Raw genomic sequence first — 22,298 nt, forward strand, 5'->3', positions numbered from 1 at the left:
TATATGAAGGCCAGCAGAACAAAAACCACGTATAGACCTCGTATGGACATTGACGATCAGACAACCGGAATACAAAGACACAGGACTTAAATACACAAGGAAATTGACTAAATTAACAGGGAGCAGGTGAAGACAATTACACAATTAACACAAAGGGAAGGTAGGGCACAGAGAGGACATGGCACGAGACAAAAACAATAACAGAGTCCAGAGATGTGACACATAGTCTATGTTCTTAGAGGCTTTGAACTGGACTTGCATTAAACAGAGATTTTAAAAATTATGACCTATTGGACTTAATAAAAAGGGATATTTTGCCAAATTATCTATACGAAATGATATTTGTGCATAATTAATGTTGGTCATGTTCAGCGAACTGATGTTTAGCAGGTGCAACGTTTCAAAATGGCGACTATTGACCTGGATCATGGCCTGCTTACTACAAAGTGCATCTTACTCAAGAGCTTTGTTTCAAGTAAGTACCATGTGAAAATATATATATATATTTATTTTACGGGTGTATAAAATGCATACAATTGGTATTATGTTTTAACGGAAACTAATTGTAATATTCTCAGCCGGCAGGCCAGCATTATTTTTTTAGTCATTGGTCGAATTTATTTACTTAATCAGTTACAGGTGATTGGTTTATTTCAAATGCATTTTTGGCAAATTCATGATGACACTTAAACTGGTAATTACATTTACAAGTATATTTTAATGCTTTCTCTAGCTATAATGTGCCTTGCAAGAAAATGATTTGAGATTTTTGCACCCAAAGTAAATGCAAAGCAACATTAATTGTATGTACAGATAACTAAATGTAATGTTAACTAAATGTAAATAACATATTCATTCATCATAGAATCAGGGGCGGATTTAGAAAAAAAAATTTAGGGGGCAAAGGGGTGGCAACACCAAAGCAAGCACCCGTGCATAGTTTTTGGGAATTTATGGCCTGAGGTACACAATTGCATTTACAAAAATTTCATTACTATGAAGTAATCATCTACAGTTTAAAATGAAAAATAAGAAAAAAGACAAGTGGTTCTTATTACATAGGTTACTTAAATTGGGTTTTAGTAAGACTAAAAGCAATAAACCCTGATCACTGAAAGCACTGAAACTTGATGAAAACAATATTAGATTTTCTGTTAGGTGTTCTGAGGTGGGAACGTCTGTAATCATCAAGTTGTTTTACAAATGTGTCAATCTAGTTACAGTTTTTCTTAAATGCTTCCACATAATTCAAATGCACAGACTGCCCAGCAGATCAATAACACTGTAACAGAAAACTCCTATTAGGATCCATGCTTTATTTTGCAGCCCATTGTCTGTTACTGTATACAATCTAATTGAATTACAGATATACTGATGTATGATACTATGTAAATCAATCCTGCAGTAGGCCTGCCTAAATGAAAAGCAAATATCAAAGAATTGTATATGAACTTGGTATGCACCGCAACACAGTACAGTACAAAAACAAGATTAAATTCAGCATCTTCTGCGCGTTTGCCATGATTTCAGTAGCCTACTGTAGCAGGTTGTTGATGACACGAGACATCTCTAGGCAGTCATTTCTCTGTTCTGCAAAAATGCAGTAACTTACACATAAAAAAATGGTCAACAATAAAAGATGACAACTGTACGTTTGAGGGTTTAAAACATGTGCTAGAGTTTATACTGTACAAAATAGTGAAATCTTCGTCATCTAATGCACTCTCTGTTAATAAAAAACAGCTGGTTAGGTATGTTTTGAAGCTGGAATGATGTTTTAAGCTGGTCTTTGCTTATTATTGTAACAGGTCTTGTGCTTATATTATATTTTACTATGCGGTCATTCTGGGGTGGCACAGATTTTCTTAGGGTGGCAGATCCGCCCCTGCATACAAATGCATCACTGATTACAACTGTAATTTTTTTTGCACTTGCGCTAGACTGAAAAAGGTAATTGTGTTGATGTGAATGTTCTGTGCTTGCAGTGTGGACTACCATGGTTCATGCACGTTTGACTAAAGACTAAAAGTCCAGTAATATAACACTTTCAAATGAAATTCTGTCAGTGAGGGGAAGCTGTACGGATGCCAGTTTGCACCCAGCAGATACTCTTCAAAATGGGGCTATGATATGGAAAGACACAGAGGCGACAAATTATTGATTAAAGTCGTTATTTTTATTTTCTTTGAGTACAAAAAGCATTCTCGTCGCTTCATAAAAAATTCAGATTCAACCACTGATGGCAGATAGACTAGTGTTCATTACTTGGCAGTGAAAAGCATCACTGTTTCAACCAAAATATCTTTAATTGTGTTCGGAGAACAAAGCGTTTACGGGTTTTTAAACAATATGGAGGTAACGATCTTGGGGTGGAGTTTTATTTTGAGGTGCAAAATGATGAAAATTTGCAGAAAACACACGTGCAAATCAGAACATGCGTGCAAACCGGTGCGTTAAAAGCTTTGAAAAACGCCTCCATGTTTTTGAGAACTTGAAAATTTGGCCAAAAGAATAGGTTGTAAAAAAACAGCTGTAAATAACTAGGTCAGAATTTCTATTAAACCCACCAAACAGAATATTCGAGTGGAGTACAGGGCATTTAACTGAATCACTGGTTTGAAGTCATTACAATAGACAGGTTGCAGTGTGAGGCTTTTTGCTAAATGCAAAAAGTTGATGAAATGTATGACCAGAAGATGGCGTACAGAACAAAGATATTGTAACATAAGGTGGGCTGATGGAAAACCTGATGCCGTGCTGCCCTCTAGAGGAAACATTCTGCATCAGCAGCATTTACACACGACTTTGAGCTGGCTCATCTCATTGAACACTTCTTTTCAGGTTTTCACAAAATTGCTTTACTTAAATTGGATGTATTTGTATTTGAGAATATCCTTGTCAATATGGGCCAAGGCAAAGGTTATTAGACAGCTCAAAGTGAATGTGAAAATACGTGGGGTGAGTGCTAAAACGGGCTTTTCAATACTTATTCATTTCTCACCTTCTTTTGCACATTTCTATTGCATTCTGTTCAAATGTTTGAGGGTCAATAACACTTTTTATTCTTTTTTAAAAGAATTTGATACAATACTTTAATTAAGCAAGGATGCACTCAATTGATCAAGTGCACGCTGCAAAATATTTTTATTAAAATAAATGCTTTTCTTTTTTAACTTTCTATTCATCAAATTATTCTGTATAAAATAAAAATATTAAACAACATAACTGTTTTCATTAATAATAATAAAAGGAAAAATCTGTGTGCTACACAGTGAGTGCGACACTGAAAACTGCAGTAATGAGCCAGAAAAATCAGATTTTCTATCACAAAAAATAAATTAGAAATTAGCGCAAGAATTAAATATAATATAATAGTAAATTATTTTAAATTACGATCATTATGATTTCTCAGCATTACTGTTTATATTTTATTTTTCTCTTTTTTTTTATCTATCAAAAATATAAAAAAAATAATTTAAAATGGTGGTGTATATATAAATTATAAATAAGAGAAACCTATATGTTTAAGCTGTGTGGTGGACAGGAATGAAGCATGACTGTTGGTTTTTAAAAACTGTTGTTTCTGATCCATAATATGTCTCGATATTGAGTATCCACAGCATAAAGAAGATATCATGAATTGTTGATTAGAATATATAATTAACGAATAGCCCCCTTGTAAGCGGTCAGACAAAGCCAAGGGTCGTAGACTGACTAGGACAGTTCATGCCCTAAAGTGACCAGGCAAAGTCTAGACGTTAATCCAGCAGAACATGTTTGATTTAAGAAATCACCCCCATAACAATAAATACATAAAAATCCATTAATTGAGTCCTTATTATAATTACAAAAGCTATACAAAACAGTTTCCAATTTCATATGTTGTAAAGCATTTCACAGAATATACTGTATATAATACTGTAGCAGTATATAAAGCACATTTTTTTTAATGAATGAAGTACTTATCTATGCAGAGCATCTAAACGCAATGAGTCGGATACCAATAATTGTATTTATTGTTTTAAATAATAAGCATTCCAAACTCACATCTGTTAACAGTTATTCAGGTTATCACAGTATGTCTCTTAGTATTTATTTTCGAGCATTTTTTGGAGAGCAGTCTGGGTCGATGCGTCGTCTGAACATCCCTGAGGGTGACCTATCCACCAGAGAATGCATGCAGAGTCAGCCTCTTCTTAAATGAGCGCCGTGTGGTTTTTCACCAATGTCACTGCTCCAGTCAACAAAATGCATGCCTGACATTTTCCCCTTTGGTCCAGAAGAATTTGGCGTTCAGATTAAAACAGAGCTGGCTGCTTTGCAGTGCCTTACAGCCATGTTCCAAATGTTTTATTCGGCATTGATGCGCCAAGACGTGGCCACAGTTGTCATCTGCTGTCGTGCACAAAATTTTTCCGATCAAATAGACACAATCAAGATGAATCCTTAGGGTAAGGATGAGCAAATAAAAAATATTGGCATTTTTGTGATACTCTTATTAAAACTATCAGTATACTGCATTTTGAACTACATATTCCATAACTTCAGAATTCCTTAAAGGTGTGGATGAGTTCGCTTGTGCATCAGGACCAATTTTAAGAGGTTTGGCATTACATCCTTTGTTCCCCAGTGGAGTCTTTGCAGTGAATGGGTGCCGTACAGCTGATAAAAGCATCACAATAACCACACAACCCCAAATCCACTAATGTTTTGTGTTACAAAAAGCTGTGTGTTTAAAAGAAACAAGTTCATTTTAACTTTAAACCATAAATTCTGGCCAAAATATTCTCTTGTGAAAAGTTGTCCTCTAACTTTAACGTCCAGAGACGTGTTTTAGAACTGTTTGCGTATTCATACAAGATTACATTTGCTGGAGAAAGCAATATTATCATACTGGATTTATAATCTGCGCGGATTATTAGTTTTTTAGCCGTTTGGACTCTCATTCTGGCGGCACCCATTCACTGCAGAGGATCCATTGGTGAACAAGCGATGCAATCCTGCATTTCTCTAAATCTGTTCCAGTGAAGTAACAAAACGTACCTACATGTTGTATGGCCTGAGGGTGAAGTTTTACATTTTTATTTTTAGGTGGACTGTTCCTTTAATCATTCGCACTTGTTATAGATTTCTGTGATAGTTTTAGCGTTGTGTCGAGAATGCCTAAATATTCAGCGTAATCCTTTTTAGAACCACCGAAGCAGAAGAAAACACTCAAAACACCATTGCCACTTGTCTCTCAATAGTACACAATGTTTTCACCCATGTTGGCCCCCCGCCTCATGCCTCAGTAGGTTGCTGTGAATGCCGGGTTTGTCGCCCGCAGTGTCTGCTGTCTGCTGCCACAGACTCTGAAATAATGAGAGGGCCTCTGCCTCTCGCTTCTCCTTCTTGGGGCAAACAGAACGGACCCCCTTTGCTTTTGAGTGCTCCTCACGCTGATTGCCTGTACCTCCTGTTTTCATCCGGTCACCTTGACCTTCAACCTGTTTTCAGCCCTCCGTCGGGAGTGTGGCATTTTGACACAACGTGCTCTGTAGGAACCCACAAAGCAGCACGACCCAATATGTCTAGGTCAGATGACGGCCACCAAGCCTGCCCTGCATATGTGTGTGTGTGTGTGTGTGTGTGTGTGTGTGTGTGTATGCGAGCGAGAGAGAAGCGGCGGAGAACAGGGCCTGTGCGTGTGTTTTTGTGTAACGTCCATCCTACATTTTGTATGCCATACAATGGAGTGGAAATTCCATCTGTTGTGAGTGCCTCTTCAGGCTTCATGCCTATTTCACTGCTGACGGTTGTGCAGATCCATTTACTGATTTTATCCAGAGTGTCCTCTAGCCCTTTGGAGCACACTGAAGCAAAGCAGGAGAGTGGGAACTCACCTACAATTTGCTCTTTGGGAGTTTCGTGAGCGTTATGGTCATTTACAACAACGTTAGGTAGAGATTTTGTTTTGTTATATTATTTTTATTGTAAAATATAAGATAAAGTAAAAACCACTGACATTTACATTATCGTATAGATAGATAGATTGATAGATTGTTAATGGTTCTAATTTAACATTTGCAAATTATTATTTGTAGTAGTAGTAGTAGTAGTAATACAGAAATATATACACATATAAATGTATTCTATATCTATATCTAAACATCTCGGACCTCTTGAACAATATCCCTAGGGATCTTAAGTGTTCCTTTATTGTGCTGCACTGCTGTAATCACAGAGAATCCCCACAACATAAAGAGTACAACAGTTTATATGTATATGGCAAAGACATGATTCATTACACTGTTTTTCTGTAATTGACTCTCATGTGGAATTCAGCAAACTTTCCCTCTGTTACTGGCAAAACATATTTAGTTTTTCATCACTTCAGCTCATTACTCAAGTTATATTCATTCAGACGTCTAGCCATCTTGTCCGTATGCTTCCATTATTGCAACTAAAGTGCCGGTACATTCTGTTATCGAAAGCAAATGCTAGGCATGCAAGAAAAAGGAGTGTGAGTCAAAATTAATTTAAAATTGACTTAATGTTTTTTTTTTTATAATATGATTAATATCATTTAGAATTATTTGACATTCTTATTATTAGACATTTGTGTGTAATTTTAGGATATTACTTTGAAACAACCTGGTTAGCAAATAACAAAGGTTATGTATTTTAGGAACGACTTAGGAACACCTAAGGAATTAATGCTACTTTTGACAAAATGACATCTACGCGAAATGAAAAGTCAGTGACACGGAAAAGCTGTTTTATTCTACGCAATGCAGGCTGCGCCAACAGAATGGCAGCCCTCTCCACTTGATCTTTTCAGACAGTGTAACCGGGCAGAGAAGCTAGAGGCGGTAAGAGAATCGACAGGGGCCAACTAATATTTCAGAGTTCATAAGGTCAGCTCTCACCAGTCAGTGACCCCTGAATCGCACCCGTTATCCAGTCTGGCATTGGTCCAGCAGGAGGGCATCTTCCAAACGGCCTCCTCTTTCGCAGAGAACAATGCCTACAGCAAATATTACAGTTACATACATGCGCTCTCATACAGACGTTCACGTCGCAGCGGAAGCGTGGCCGTCCCCTAATGCATACGTGCACTCCTGCACTCACGTTTTTTTCTCTGAGCATTTGCATTAGTGCACACGGTCATGTAAGCGTGTGCATACTTATGTCCCACACTTTGATTAAACACATACGGCTCGGCCGGTTTTCAGTAAGGGTCGCCGTGTCTGATCGAAGCGGATGGAAAATTATACACATTAAGAATTTCAATACAGATTCAAAGGGAATTAAACCAGACCCTTCTGAGAGCTTTTGAAAGCTAAGCGAGTGTGAATCAAAACATGGTCGGGTGAATTGGTTCGTCTCTGTTTCATATTTATAAAACTCTTTGAAATGCCAGCTCTCGCTATCACAGGGTTTGTCAAACTTTTTTGAACCAAGGACCCCTGTGCCCTATAAAGCATTTTTGAATATTGTGCAATGTACTGGAGTTTTATTGTTATTTTCAAATATATATATATATATATAAATTTTATTGCTAAAAATGCAAAACTCTGCAACTGAACTGTCATAGAGTGTCTAGTTGTGGGTGTGTCCCATTTGACCTGATCTGTAATCACTCTAATCAAAAGCCATTAGAGTGATTAAGGCTTAAGGACAGGGCTTTGATCAGCGTTCAGAATAAAACGGGCCAGCGGCTGCTTGCAGCAGTAGGGAATAACCAATTGCTTGTCCAGAACAGCTACAGTATGTTAGGATGTTATCTGCTGACCTGTGCATTTGTCCTCAGGGCAATGGAGGCAAAAGTTAAAATAAGGTTCACGTATCTTCTTTGAAACAGCTTCAGCAGAAGATAAAATTAAACAAGTATAGTAGCATTTTTTATTATGATTTTTATTTTTAAGTACGTATCACTCGGAGACTTTTTTCTTGGTTTTAAATTGTGTTTGTAAATCTTGTAATAGCAATTCCAAGATGCTGACTTACTAACTAACTAACTAACTATTTTGTAGTTTTATTAAAAGCTGTAATGCATTGTAACTATTCAGAATGTGCGTTGTTGTAAGTATAAACAAATTTAAAATGCGTAGTGCAAAAATAAATGTTTGTGATATAATGTATTAACTGTGGTTATGATTATTATGAGATTGTACATGCAGTGCATTATAAGGTGCTATAAAGGGCATAAATAATGCATCATAACTACTTGTATTGAGGCTTTAAGTAAAGTGTTACTGTGTAGTACCTTTAGTTTTGTGACAAAGGCTGTATGTTGGTGATTATGAGTGCATGTTTTTAGCGAAGGTTCAGTCTAAACCCCTGCTGTATCCTTAATACATCATAAATTAGAATATAAAATATTGAATTTTAGCCTCCAAACTAAAATTTCAGTATCATTCTATTTTTATTTTTTTTTATCAGTAACTGAAAACAAACCTGTCCTGGAAACCACCAAGGCAGGCTCAAGAACTGTATATTTTACAAACTACTGTTTTATGTGTTTGGGTTTGTGTTTCTTGAAAAGCGCAATGTCAAAAGACACAATATAAAGTTTTATTTATTTATTCTTTTTTTTATTAGTTGATATATTTTCTGGACAAGATTATTCATATACTCAGTTTGAGGAAAGTTGTCACATATATTATTTGTCCTCTGATTTTTTTTATTCAATTTAATTTTGTGTGTGTGCTTTTTTTTATATTTACAATTATGTAAATTAATTTGCATGTAAGCATATAAGAACATATATATATATATATATATATATATATATATATATATATATATATATATATATATATATATATATATATATATATATATATATATATATATATATATATATATATATATATATATATATATGTGTATGTTATTATATAAATTTATACAACCTCCTAAAGAGGTTCAAACATTACGAGCTGTTCATCATAGCTGTCCTTTAAGCTGTGCTGTATGCTTTCAGTTGTACATTTTGCTTAATACATGCTCCGTGTTCTTATAAACACTAACATCATTTCTGCTGCCAGTGTTTTCCCAGGGATTTCTTAAACATTCACAAGCTTCTAACCGATTCTGCATGCCAGAGTTGTACTTACACGCTTATCACGAGCTAGCTTTACCTAGATGGCTTTAAAAAATGAGGAAAAAAAATGTGCGTGTGAATAATTCACTTATTTAACACCATTACAAGGGATATTTGCCTGTTAGAGAACTCTTGGCTCCAATTAGGGACATTAGACAGGGAAAATGATAAATAATGCCATCCTTAAAGTCATGTATTTACTGGCCGCGCTGAGAATAATTACAGATAATGTAGTGATGTGTAGCCATGCTTTGAATTTAAATCACTCCTGCGGTTGACCTTCAGCAACTGTTGCTAATTTGCATGTTGTCCTTGGTTTTCCTCCTAATGATATACTGATGCTTTACACTTGGGGAAACTGTTACTTTGTCTCATATCCTTCCCTGGTTCGTGACGCTGTGGATCAGTATATCTCGAACATGAATTTTGACATTAGAAACATTAGGGCGTTAAAACTTAATACATTACATATTTCTGTAAATAATTTATAACTGTTTTAACTCAGAATTAAAGTAAATGTAGTTTTGTTTGTTGTGAGGTACTTTTAAGACACTATTGTTCAGAAATGTATCACCGGTTTGTTGTTTGCTGTTGTTGTTGTCTCTTATGCTCAAGGCTGAATTTATTTGATCCTTCTTATAAAAACTGTATTTAAATTTAATCTTGTATTTAAGTTTAATCTTGTCGTGTTATTTATTTTTTGTGATAGCAAAGCTAAATTTTCAGCCTCATTACTCCAGTCTTCATTATCACGTGATCCTTCAGTAATCTGATGTTATAACAGACACACACACACACACAATTTAAAATAACACTCTTCTATTTTTAATAAACACAGTTTATTCCTGTGAAGCAAAGCAGAATTTTTCAGCTTCATTACTCAGTCTTCAGTGTTATATGATGCTTCAAAAACTGTTCTAATATGACGATACATAACCAGCATTGGGAAACATTTATGCTGCTCAGTATTTTTGGGAACTGTGATGCTTATTTCGTGATTCTTTACTTCTTTAAAAAATAATTTTTAAAAAAATGTAAAAAATAACAGTGGTTAAGTAGAAATGTTACAGTATGCACTCATTTTTTTTAGAAGTCAATATTTTTTTTTATTCAGCAATTAAGGATGTGATAAAAATAGGATAAAAAGTGATAACAGAGACTTATATTGTTAGAATTAATTTTTTTTTTTTAGAAATTCAGTCCTTTTTAACTCTCTGTTCATCAAAAAATCTAAGAAACAAAGTATCCCAGGTTCCAAAAAATATAAAGCAGCACAAAAAAAGTATCAACACCGATAATAAACCAGCAGAAGATTATGTAAGACTGAAGATTAGAGTAATGGCTGAGAAAAATTCAGTGCATTGTCTCAAAAATAAATTATATTTTAATGTATATTAAAACAGGACACCAATATTACAAATTGCAATAATATTTCACAATATTGCTATGTTTTCTATTTGATAAAATAGATGATGAACATGAGATACTTCATGAGTTGATCCCAAATGGCTGTGTGTGTGTGTGTGTATTATTATTATTATTATTATTTGTTATTATTAAGTCATTATTTTTCAAATACAAACAAATATAAATTGCTCCATTCTTTCCCTTTAATGCAGGGATACATAAAGAGAGCAAATTAAAAAGAAAGTCAAAATTAAAGACTAAAAATATGCCTCTAGTTTCATACATTTACAAATGCATTTTCTAGAGAGTGAACATTTTTGCTGAACAAATGATTTTGACTATGGCACGGTCCTGCGATATGGTCTCACTAGGAAGTACAGTCATTACAGAACTAGGGAGCCGATTAAGACACACCCTGTGGCTCTGCGGAGCTGCTTGTCATTTTAGTGACCCGACTTCAACAAAAAACACCCTTAGAAAATATCGTGCTGCATCTCGCTTACCCATGGACGACATCGTGCAACGTTTACCCTGCAATTCATTCGATACGGCCGTGCAATCAAGGTAGAGCAGACACGACTCCGCGAATCCAAAAAACAAAACGCTAGAGCGGCAGTTTTATTTTAATGGCTGCTCATTACACATGATCGGTCACCGAGGTTACCGAGGGAGGACCCTGCAGGATGACAAGGCAAAACTCCCGCTGATAGGTTGCGTGCGTCTGCCGTTGGCCCCACCGTAAAGCAGGCACGCCGTTCAAGGCGCATTAGGCCAAGACAGATTGAGTCCAGGCAATGACCCAGAGCATAGTATAGCGGGTGTTCTCAACCCTTAACTGGCCCTTAGAAACCGTTCTTGCCCCCTCCTCTCTACGCCAGTCTCCATCGTCTTCCCCCGCGCGCCCGACTCCTTCTCTCTCCCAGATCGCTGGCTGTCTGTGTCCTCTCGCAACCCGTGATACGGAGGAAGCGTTCATGTTCCAGATATTAAATTACTCATGAAATATTTGCTTGTGCTCCAGGCTTCGCTGCTGCCTGCTCAGAACACTCCACTTAGCCTCTTTCCGGCTTCTCAGAGTGCTGGCGTGTGGCACCTCTCCTCGGAAAGTCAATTTTTCCCATTTGGAGCAGCGGCATTAGAGGAGCGTTTTCGGCTCGCATTAGCATCAAAGTTAAAAAACTTGCCACCTCGCCCTCAACGCCCTGATTTTATTCTTTTTTTCGCTTCCCTTCCTGCTCTCGACTTCTAATCACAGCCACCTTCACACTTCAGATAAGATGCTTCTCTAAAAACAAGACACTGGGGAGGTGACCTCCGCGTGATTCTGAAATGAAATCCTTCATGCTCCCGTGCACATGACAGCACCAGAGAGTCGCAGCTCTGCTCGGTGAACCTGAACAATTCTTTAAAGACCCAGCTCATGAGAGCTGTGAGAGGGAACACATTCGGTCTCTAGCGCCTTAATTTCATTAGTGCCCCCAAACCCAAACTCTGCATTTCTGTCACATTGTGTATGCCCGGGTGGTGAATGAAGTGCCGAGCGGTGCTCTAAGCATTTGGATGGTTTTTGGAGTCATTGGCGGGATAATAGATAAATCTAAACTTTTTATATGAATATGTTATTTGGTTTTAATATTTCATATGGCTGTGATACAGATTACCATTTCTTTTGAAAGTTTGTTTTAATTCCCAACACTGTCTTATCATGTTAAAGTAAACATTTAGTCAGATATGTGCCTCATGTGGATCATAAGTAAATTTATCAAACTAACAGCATAACTGAATCAATCTTTTAGATTATACCAGCATATTTTTTTTAAATATACTACCACACTTGTGCAATATATTTTTCAATATAGATTTATAGATTTTATATTTATTTTATATTTGTGTAATTTATCTCTGTGGTGCAAAGCTGATATATTATTTTTTATTGATTTTATTTATTTTTTTGCACCCATTACTCCAGTTTTATGTCACATTTCCATTTAGTTTTTTTTTTTTTTTACATTTATTTTAAAATTCCAAAGTACTTTTGTAAATATTACTGTTAATTTCTTAAAAATTGCATCATTGGCATTAGTTCATGTGGTATTTTTAATTTAGCATTTTTGTGTTAATTTTAGATTGCTCATGCCTTGCTGTCATTTATCAGTTTTTAAAGTTTAAAAGTGCTAATTATTTAAATGCTAATTATTTTGAGCAAATTCCACAATGGATAATCAAATTTTATAGTGTATTTTATAGTGTGGCGGTGCCTAATTTCATTGTAGCATTTACTATTATTGATTTTAATACTTTTAATCATCAACTAAAGTAATAAGTAAAATTGCTGTAATAGCTGTAAAGTTTGCTCTTAATGCTTAAGCAATTAAAGCAAACCGTCCATAACATTAATGTATTTTTCTTTTCATATTAGTTGTTATTAGTACTGAAAACATATCTGGACTCTTTCAGTAAAGAAAGTGCTTCTGTATTTTGACTTGACATGGTACTTATGACACCAGGGCTTTGGGTTCATTTCCCAAGGAAAGCATCCTTATTAAAATATACTTTGAATGCAGAAAGAGTTACTTTGGCAGAGATTTTTCCAGATGCATAAATGACTTGTAATTAGATCCTAACACAGTCAAATGAGAAGAAAACTGTGTCACAGTGTTACCTGCGGAATGCATGCAGGATGTAAACCAAAAAATGAAAAACGATACTCTATTGCTCTAACAAAAATTGCAAAATTGTAGGAAAATACACTGTAACAACGTCCTTGGCCCCGAAAACGTACAAATGGCCCCTAAGTGTAGTATAAACAGCTGTTTAACAGATTTCAAGCCATACTTAGAAGAAAAAAACTAATTTGTTCAGATGGAATGTCAAATGTTAAATATTTCTGAATGACATCTCTCTAAATCCAGCCAAACAACACCACTTGATTGATGGTCTCCGGAGGCGGCTACTTTGATCCTGTGTGAAAAATCGAATTACTGTTAATGACAAAATCATATTAGTTTAGTTCTGCAGCTGCAGGCTTTTACCTCCCATCTGAAAAATAGGAGTTATCCCACGTCTGGTTTTGGAATATTGTTTCTGATTGCTTCCTCCCTGTCAGCACGGCGAGAGAGGCTAAATGAGGTCTCGGCGCTCGGCGCTCTCTGCAGACCTCGTCCGCTCGCGCTTGCCAACCGCCGAGTCTAGTCGAGACGTTCACATCTGTACGTTCAAAACCGCCCTCGCCCTCGCTTTCTATATTTCCGTTTGGCCTTCGTTCGCTGGAAAAGGTGACGGTCCGTTCACCCGTGATTATTACCAGTTCATTCATGAAATCTCCATCCGGGGGGGGCTGAGATGTGAGGCGTAGGTGAACTTTTCTTTAAGCTGGCATTTTGAGCTCAGTCTGCCCTCTTCGTTTGAACTTCGCTAGCAGACTTTGACAGATGTATGTTTTATTGCTTGGAAATGGAAAGCATAGCTTCTTTACACGAACCCGGGTCCTAATCGTTGACCTTTGCAGCTTATATGTGTGGCGCTTTAATTTGCTTTGAATTTTTAACATCTGCTCATTTCTAAGAGCATTATTTCTTCTGGCTCTTTTTTTTTTCTCCCTAGTGATTGCGTTTGGATTAGTGGACACGTCTTTATATAACCATTTAAGTAGATGTGTTTAGCGAGCGTGTGCATTGTGTGGCGACGACTAAATATTTCCACAAGTGTGTTTGAAAACTTGATATATTACACAAATCACAGACATTCTCAGATGCGGACCGTAGGTCGTAACCCATTAGCTAATGTTTCAGCATATATAAAAAACAGAGTACATTAAAGTTTGTCTTAAATTTCTCTACCATCTCCAAATAAAACCAGGCCCTCGGGTGGATGTATCTTCTCTGTTTTGCTCTTCCAAAGACATGACAAATAAATCATACTTATCTGTTCTCCTGCTGATCTTGTCGTCCTCTGTGACTCCGAGAGCAGTCGACCAGTAACCAGAAAAACTAAGAAGCCTTTAATAAAAACGAATTATGATATAGGAAATCTGTACAGGGTCTCTCTGGATAAAGGCACATTATAAGGACTCAAGTATGCAGAGTATCTATAATCCACATGTACTTTGGACTATTCCTTTTTTTTCGTGAGAGAGGGAAATCTGTGGAAAAAGATTTAAATTTTGTAAAAATGGAAGTGTTGAAAATGTAAATATTTTTTATTTTATGTAATTTATTTTATTTATTTATTTTTTTTTTTTTTTTTTTGGGGGTGATTTAAGTATTGTATAAGTGCTTCTGAATAACATTTATCTAGATGTATATATATTTTTACATTGTTGTTGGTTTGTTCATGGAATCCATTACTACTTTTGCATGTATTTCATAAAAAAAAAAAAAAAAAAAAAAGTAAAATCGTAATATTGTGAAAAATTAAAACAATTTAATACAATTATACTAATATTACTACAGTTTCAAATACATATTTTAATATGTTTTAAAATGTTTATTCCTGTGATGGCAAAGCTTAATTTTGAGTAGCGATTACTCCAGTGTCTTTAGTCAGAAGATTCTTCAGAAATTATTCTAATGCGCTGATTTGCTGCTTAAGAAACATTAATTACCAATGTTGAAAACAGTTTTTGCTTAAAGTTTTATAAGTTTTTTTGAGAAATAACAGCATTTATTAAAAATTCTCATCTTTTGTGGCATAGATGTTAACTTAATGCATTGTTAACTAAAATAAAACAAAACAAAACAAAACCAGCAGTTGATCTTTGTGCTGGTGTGAAATGAGGCAAACAAAGGTTGCTGAACATCTTTATCATCAGAAATGAGAGCCTGGCAAAGGCTATAAAGCAGAGAATATGGCTGCCCATCTGTCAGCAATCTTGCTTTGTTCCAGTTTCCTGCACACTGAATATCTTATTTTACTCTAGACATGAACCTCTTGTGCAGCAGTTTGTCTTTGCTGCTGCAGAATATTATAAATAATGCACAAACTACAAGCATGTCAGAACCGGAGGGCTTCAGATAAATTAGAGTCCAAAAGATTCCTTTTAAGTCTGGATATGTCTGCTTAAGTACCAGTCACTGACAGAGCCTTGGGTTAACAAAGGTATACACACACAAAAGGCCCCTTGGTTCCACAGTTGGGATGTGGGCAAAATTTGATTGATTAATTGATTGATTGATTGAGCCTTATGTTCAGATTTAGCTTTGGTCATTCATCTGATGTCAGCGGAAAAACGAGTGCTTCTAATGATTTACTTTCTGTGCTGTTCTATTCCAAAGAATATTTTCATCCTAAACAGCAGGCAAACAGGAAAACATCGTGCTAACAAGTGTTTACCCCAGTACTAGATTCCTTTGTGTGTATTGTTACATTAATGTGGCTCTGACCTGTCCAGTGAGATGAGCCTGGGTAGAAGCCAGCTTTGCAGTGTAATTTATGACCCTGAGTCAAGCCAGATTAGTCCTGATTGGATCGTCAATGCCATATGTGACCTACAATCTGTACTCTGCTTGTATTGGCAGGCTGAAGGGGTCAGCAAACTCCCTGGGCAAAGGTTGTCATGGGAACGACCCCTGGATCATTCAGTCTGCTATTTCGCTGCCCCCGCTCATCTTGAGGCAGAATGATCCAGATTCTTGTATGTCACTCTTATATTCTTCTGCTCTATTTCCCAACTCTGCTGCTCCGCACAAAGTAACGCACGCTCAGTCACTTATATACACACACACATACACCAAACCATATTTGTAATATATATATATATATATATATATATATATATATATATATATATATATATATATATATATATATATATATATATATATATACAGTATATATATATATATATATATATATATATATATATATATATATATATATATATATACAGTATATATTCAAGATTTTTTTATTGTTTTAGTTAACAGCTATTAATTATGTTCTGTTTGTGTAAAGCCTGAGAATCATTGTGGGTTTTTTTTTAATGTAAAGGATGCTGATCCAGTAATTCCAGTAAATTTAAAAAAATATATTTTAATCATTTTTAATAGTACAAAGCAAAAACATTGCTTTGTACTATATTTACTGTATTGTACTGTATTTTTAATATAATAACATTTTTTAAGTATTTTATTGACACAATTTACAATACTGAGAAAGCATCAGCACATCAAAGGACAGATAAAAAAAGTGAGAGAGAAAAATAACTGTATGCATTACAAAAATAAAACAAATGGGTTACACTTTGCATAGGATTTGAGCTAGTAACAACAGATAATTACTTAATATAATGTAGAAAGTTTGTAAAGCTGCTTTGCAACAACAACAACAAAAAATAATTGTCATAAGTTTTATAATGTATTTATTATTACTCATGAAATTGTACAAAGCATTATAAGGTGAATTAAAAGGCATAATTAATGCATTAAAACATTTTTTTATAATGCATTATACAAGTAAAGTGTTACCTAAATTGTTGCATTTTCTATACTAAAATAAAATAACTGTAGTTTTATGGTTCAGTACAGAGAAGGAGTTTTGCAGTGAGTATTCTTTTTGGAAATTACATGTATTTTTTATTCATTTTATTCAAGTTGCTCATTTACAAAAATGTATTGTGAAATTGTAAAAAATCATTTTATTAATGTAATGCAATGATATAAGGTATAGTAAATTATGTTCATTAGTAATTGCTTTAGACAAAAGGATCATTATTGTTGATTATTATGAAAAAACGAATTGAAGTCACTCTACACTCATATACCCCCAAAATTTGTTATTTACAGTTTTTTTAGAAATCATGTCATGAATTCAAGCTGTTGATTTAAAATAGTTTCTTTGCCCCGGACGAATCATGTATGCTTTCCATTAATTAAATACAATTTAAACTGTGAGAGTTTTGAAAGAAGTCGTTAGATTCATTTTCTATAAGTTCTAAAATGAATAAAAGTAACTTCAATCTTAAAACTGTTATGAGCATGCCTGCCGGGGCAAAGGGTGAACAGGAGAAAATCTGGAGAGTAATTCATGTCTAGGCACCATCTAAACACCTTGAAATTATTCTGAAAAAGCAATTGCAGAGGTTTTAAGGGGGCCGATCTCTGCCTCGGCCATAACACTGTCATCCCCATCCATTAATAAAACATCCGCCGAGAGCTCCCTAGCACAACGCTGTATTTCTTTACAGTCAATGTGGTACTGAGGAGCCCGGTAAGAAATGGGTGCTCCCAGCCGCCCTCAGACCACAAAACAGTGATTAAAAATGAGTGTTCCACAGGCCTGATGGTAAATCGGGAAAATATCTTCCAGATGTAGCACGGTAATAATCTCCTGAAGAAGAACGAATAGTTATCAAATCTGCAGAAAGTAACTTACAGTAGGAGTCTGTTGGAAAGCGTTGAGCTCTTTGCATTAGCAAATTATACTGCCAGGGTACGGATCGGCCAAGATGTGTGTCTGCTAAACGTAATTGTATTTTTATTAAACGCTTTCTAGAGGCAGACGTTAAGGGTTCCACATCGCGGGCCGTTAGGGTCGGTCACGGTACGTTTATGAAATGTACTCGGGGTTAAAGGTTCGAATTGTTTAGTTCACCGAGTTGCCGTGCTTGCCGTGAACAGAGGGTTTTGACTTTGCGGAGCGGACAGAGTCTTGGAGATTATGCCAGGAATGATCAATTCTGTTGTGTATGGTGGAATACCGCATCCCAATACACTTAAAACGTCCCCCATGACACTGGCAAATCCTATTAACCCCACAATCCCGTTTACGAGTTCCATCTGGGGTTTTAGGTGTGGGGACAGATTAATTTAGGAAGAAAAATTGTGCAGCAGAAATGTCAGACTTTTAAGTTTGGTGCTGAAAAATTGTGTTCTCCATTAATTTACTTAATTATTTATAATACTATGTATTATTTAGGCTGATAGAGGACCGTCGAGCATTGCAGTTGTTTGATAACATTACAATAATAATAAAAAATATATATTTATTTATCTTGCTTTTTTAAAGCTTTATTTTGCTACTAGCTTGATAAAGACCCAGAAGTACAAAAATGCAGCTTATTAACCATATTCGTAATAATAATCCTTTCTTTCTTTCTTTTACTTTATCTAGTGACATAATGATTGTTATGGTAATAGTAATAATAATCGTTTATTTATTCATTTAATTTTTTCCCTCTTTATTAAATTTTTTTGTTGCAATTTGGTATCCAAATTATAGATTAGATCTCATAAAAACAAAACACTTAAGAGTACAATTTAACCTAAGGTTCTTAATTTCCTAACCTTTTGATGCTTTTACAGACCAATATTATAAACTGAATCTTTTTGTCAGATTGTGAGCGAACGAGGGTTAATGGTACTTATCGATGTCATTTTTACAGTCTTCCTCAGCTTTTAACAAAACAATATGTTCCGAATGAAAATATAGGGAGCTTGATGCATCCTTCCGCAAAAATCAACATATGCTCCGGCTTTTCACAGAAACAAACGCACATGTTTTGTCTAGGGTTACATATGGCATTTGACATGCGCACACAGGTGCACGCGAGAAAATCCCCTTCTTGGGATTATATTTTTCAGCTACAAGAAATCTGACAGGACGCACAGGAGCTTTGCAAGGGAATTCTGGCAAATCTGCATTTGGAAAGCGAACAAAGCTGTGGACAGGGGGCTTGTGTTTCATGTCGCTAATGAAAGCCACTCTTCTTTAGGGCTGCATACGTCCACCTGAGGAACATTACAGGAGGTCTGGCTCTAAAGTCACCCCAACCACCCCTCTAAAGTACTTCAGCGAGGCTGCTGGAGCGATCATTGCTTTATATGAAGAGAGCTGTTCCAATTAGGATAAGGTCTATGATTGACGACAAACGTTGAAGAACGCCTCTTGCCTTTCTATGACCGTCATTTGAGTCATTTTTGCAGAGGCTATGTTTTTCCACAACAGACGTGGATTTATTTTGGTGATAAAACCCATGTCCTGAATTGCAGTGGCTGATTTGTGAGGTTTAGGTCTCCGAGACTGTTTAGCACAGGCCTTTCTTCCTCGTAAACGGATAAAGATGCAATGCTGCACGGTGACACGCTGGCTGAGCCTTTCTACAAAGCATTCTCGCGACGAAAAAAAACACCAAAAGTGAGGTAATGCGGTATGAGAAATGGCTAAGACTACTTTATAAGAATGACTCTCCTCCAATTTAGAACTGATCTCACGCAAATAGCTTTACTATATTTTTCCTTCATCCTTTATAGAAACTAAATCACACAAGTTGCACTTCGCATGGTAATAATCCTCCATAAGTTAATTAAAAAGGGACAGGACTTTTGGCCTCATGATTAAATCTGCACAGCCTAATTGAGGTTAAATTCACATTTTGGCAGCGAGTCACTGAAACGCTAATAGGATGACTTAAGTGAATAGGATAAGCAGTAACTAAACCTGACCACAGGGGAAGTACAGAGAGCTGGCGTTGTATATCAATGGGTTCGATTATTGCGCTCACTCTAAAGAATAGAATTCATTAACTTTCAAATTCGCATTATATTCAACCCTTATCGCCAGAAGGCTCATTTATCACCTTAAAATAGGGAGAAAAAAGATGTTACCGCCAAAGAAACCCCAAGTGGAATACGCCTCGAGTAAAGCCCAAGTTTAATTTTAAGCCTTGAATGTGAGATGCCGGTATGAAAGCCTTATCTTTTCTCTCTGACCTGTGAAGGCAGTGTCCCTCGAGGGTTAATCCACATCTGAAGAGTCTTCTCAGATTATAGAGCAGCCAGGATCTGACACAAAGGTCAGAGATCAAGCACACATAATTAACAGATAGCAGAGCACTTTAAAGCCTACCTTCATTAAGTTCTGCAGACAGCCATGCCAATAACTAAACACAGATAAGGGTGGCTTGAAGGTTGCTTAATGCTTCTTCTTTTGAAAGCACACAAGGAGAACACTGATTGATTTTGCGTGCGTACTGTACGTCATGGATGAAAATAATTGATTTGCAGGTGATTTGTGAGGCATTAGTACTTCAGATAAAATGTCATTTTCTTTACAAATCCAAGCGTTTATGGCATTTATTATTACGCAAAGCTGAACAGTGTATTAAATATATACTGTTTAAGAAAACGACTACATCTGAATAAAAACTAGAAAGTCAAAAATGTTTCTCCCCGCCCCTAGGTGGCACTGTTGAAGCAATTTGCTCCTTTATTTTTTTCAACGGAGTCGAGTCCCACACATCACGTTTTCTCAGATACCTTTTATTTGTGTGATGCTTAGAACTTTTGAGCGCAACCTTTAGCATTACATTTAATTTATTCATTGTTTGATTTGTAATTAGTCAAAATATGCGCCAAGGCTTTTGCTTTACATTCATTTTAATTAGTCCTGTATATTGCTTATATTACGCTTCTTTATTACGTTTGATAATTTGCGTCTGTTGACAGTTAAGTGCGCGTGATAAACTTATTAAATACGTTTGTAATTTTGTAAAGCAGAACGGATTCAAAACTTAAATTTGAATGGTGCTGTTATACTAAATTGTGTTTATATATATATATATATATATATATATATATATATATATATATATATATATATATATATATATATATATATATATATATATATATATATATATATATATATATATATATATATATATATTTTTTTTGCATAGCCCACACAAAAACCTGTTTGTTGCTATTAACATTATGCAGTTAAACATGTTTATGTATGAGACAGTACATTGCATCTTCAATAAGCTATTTAAATAAATTACACTATTTCTTTCTTTATATATATATATATATATATATATATATATATATATATATATATATATATATATATATATATATATATATATATATATATATATATATATATATAAAACCATTCCGTGATTCGTATTTTAATTGTATAATGCGATTTTAATGTTTTAATGTAAAAGTTGGGTTTTAAAAAAACGAGCATGCTAAATGTCTCCAGAAACGGTTCACACACACACAGTAGTTTTCCCTTTGATGTTCTGTGATATTAGAGAATGGTATCAATTCACAATACACATTCTTTTCCATACGGGAAATGATAAAAATAATTTAAAACATTTCTTACTTGATATTCCAGCAGACATAAGTCAAAGTATTAAAGTCCAGTCTCCCATGGTTAGTCTAGTTTTATATCCTTTGATATTTCTCCTCAGACTGACTGGTATTTTCAAGTAAAATACTGCCAGTTCTTTATATTACAATAACAGCTTTGTTCCATGAGAGCATAGACTAACAAAACGCAGATTCCAAATTCAATAACAGGGAATAGAATAACTTAATCCCGTCATTGCCCGCAAGTCTCAGGTTATTTAGACAGACACCTTATAGGTCTATATCTGCGTTCTGATATACCGTGATCCTCTAAGACGGCCGTGATTTACTTGGTCAAATTCTGTGACCTTACAGAGAATGGTAAAAGTGCTCTCAGCTGCCTTTAATCTGAGGTCTGTGCCCCATACCCTGCTACTGTCGCGTATAACAACTCATTTCATTCCATCTTTGTAGAAAATCAGCTCGTGGGCTTTACCTTCAGCCCGTGTCCACCTTCGCCGTGGTTTAGTGCCTCGGTTTTTGGGTATTATGCTGAACATTATTTAAGATTACACTACCAGCTGTTGAGACAGGAAATCAGTTGCACCGTATATTGCTTTGAGGAATATTTCAAAATTTAGTTTGTGGCTTGGCACGTAATTTCAACTTTCGCTTCTTACAAACTGCAAGTGACAGGTCAAAAGCTTATCTATGAATAATCTGTT

General features: G+C 35.4%; 1 protein-coding gene across 1 annotated transcript in view; it reads left to right on the top strand.

Annotated features, from left to right (window-relative positions):
- The first annotated feature begins 360 nt into the window (after positions 1–360).
- Positions 361–22,298, top strand: part of ephb2b (eph receptor B2b) — a 145,360-nt gene continuing 123,422 nt past the window's right edge. Inside the window, exon 1 of the mRNA XM_043252519.1 lies at positions 361–475. Coding sequence (XP_043108454.1) covers positions 406–475 — 70 coding nt within the window. The 5' untranslated portion in view covers positions 361–405. The remainder of the gene's footprint in view (positions 476–22,298) is intronic.

Source organism: Puntigrus tetrazona, chromosome 11, assembly GCF_018831695.1.
Source record: "Puntigrus tetrazona isolate hp1 chromosome 11, ASM1883169v1, whole genome shotgun sequence".
Lineage (NCBI taxonomy): Eukaryota > Metazoa > Chordata > Actinopteri > Cypriniformes > Cyprinidae > Puntigrus > Puntigrus tetrazona.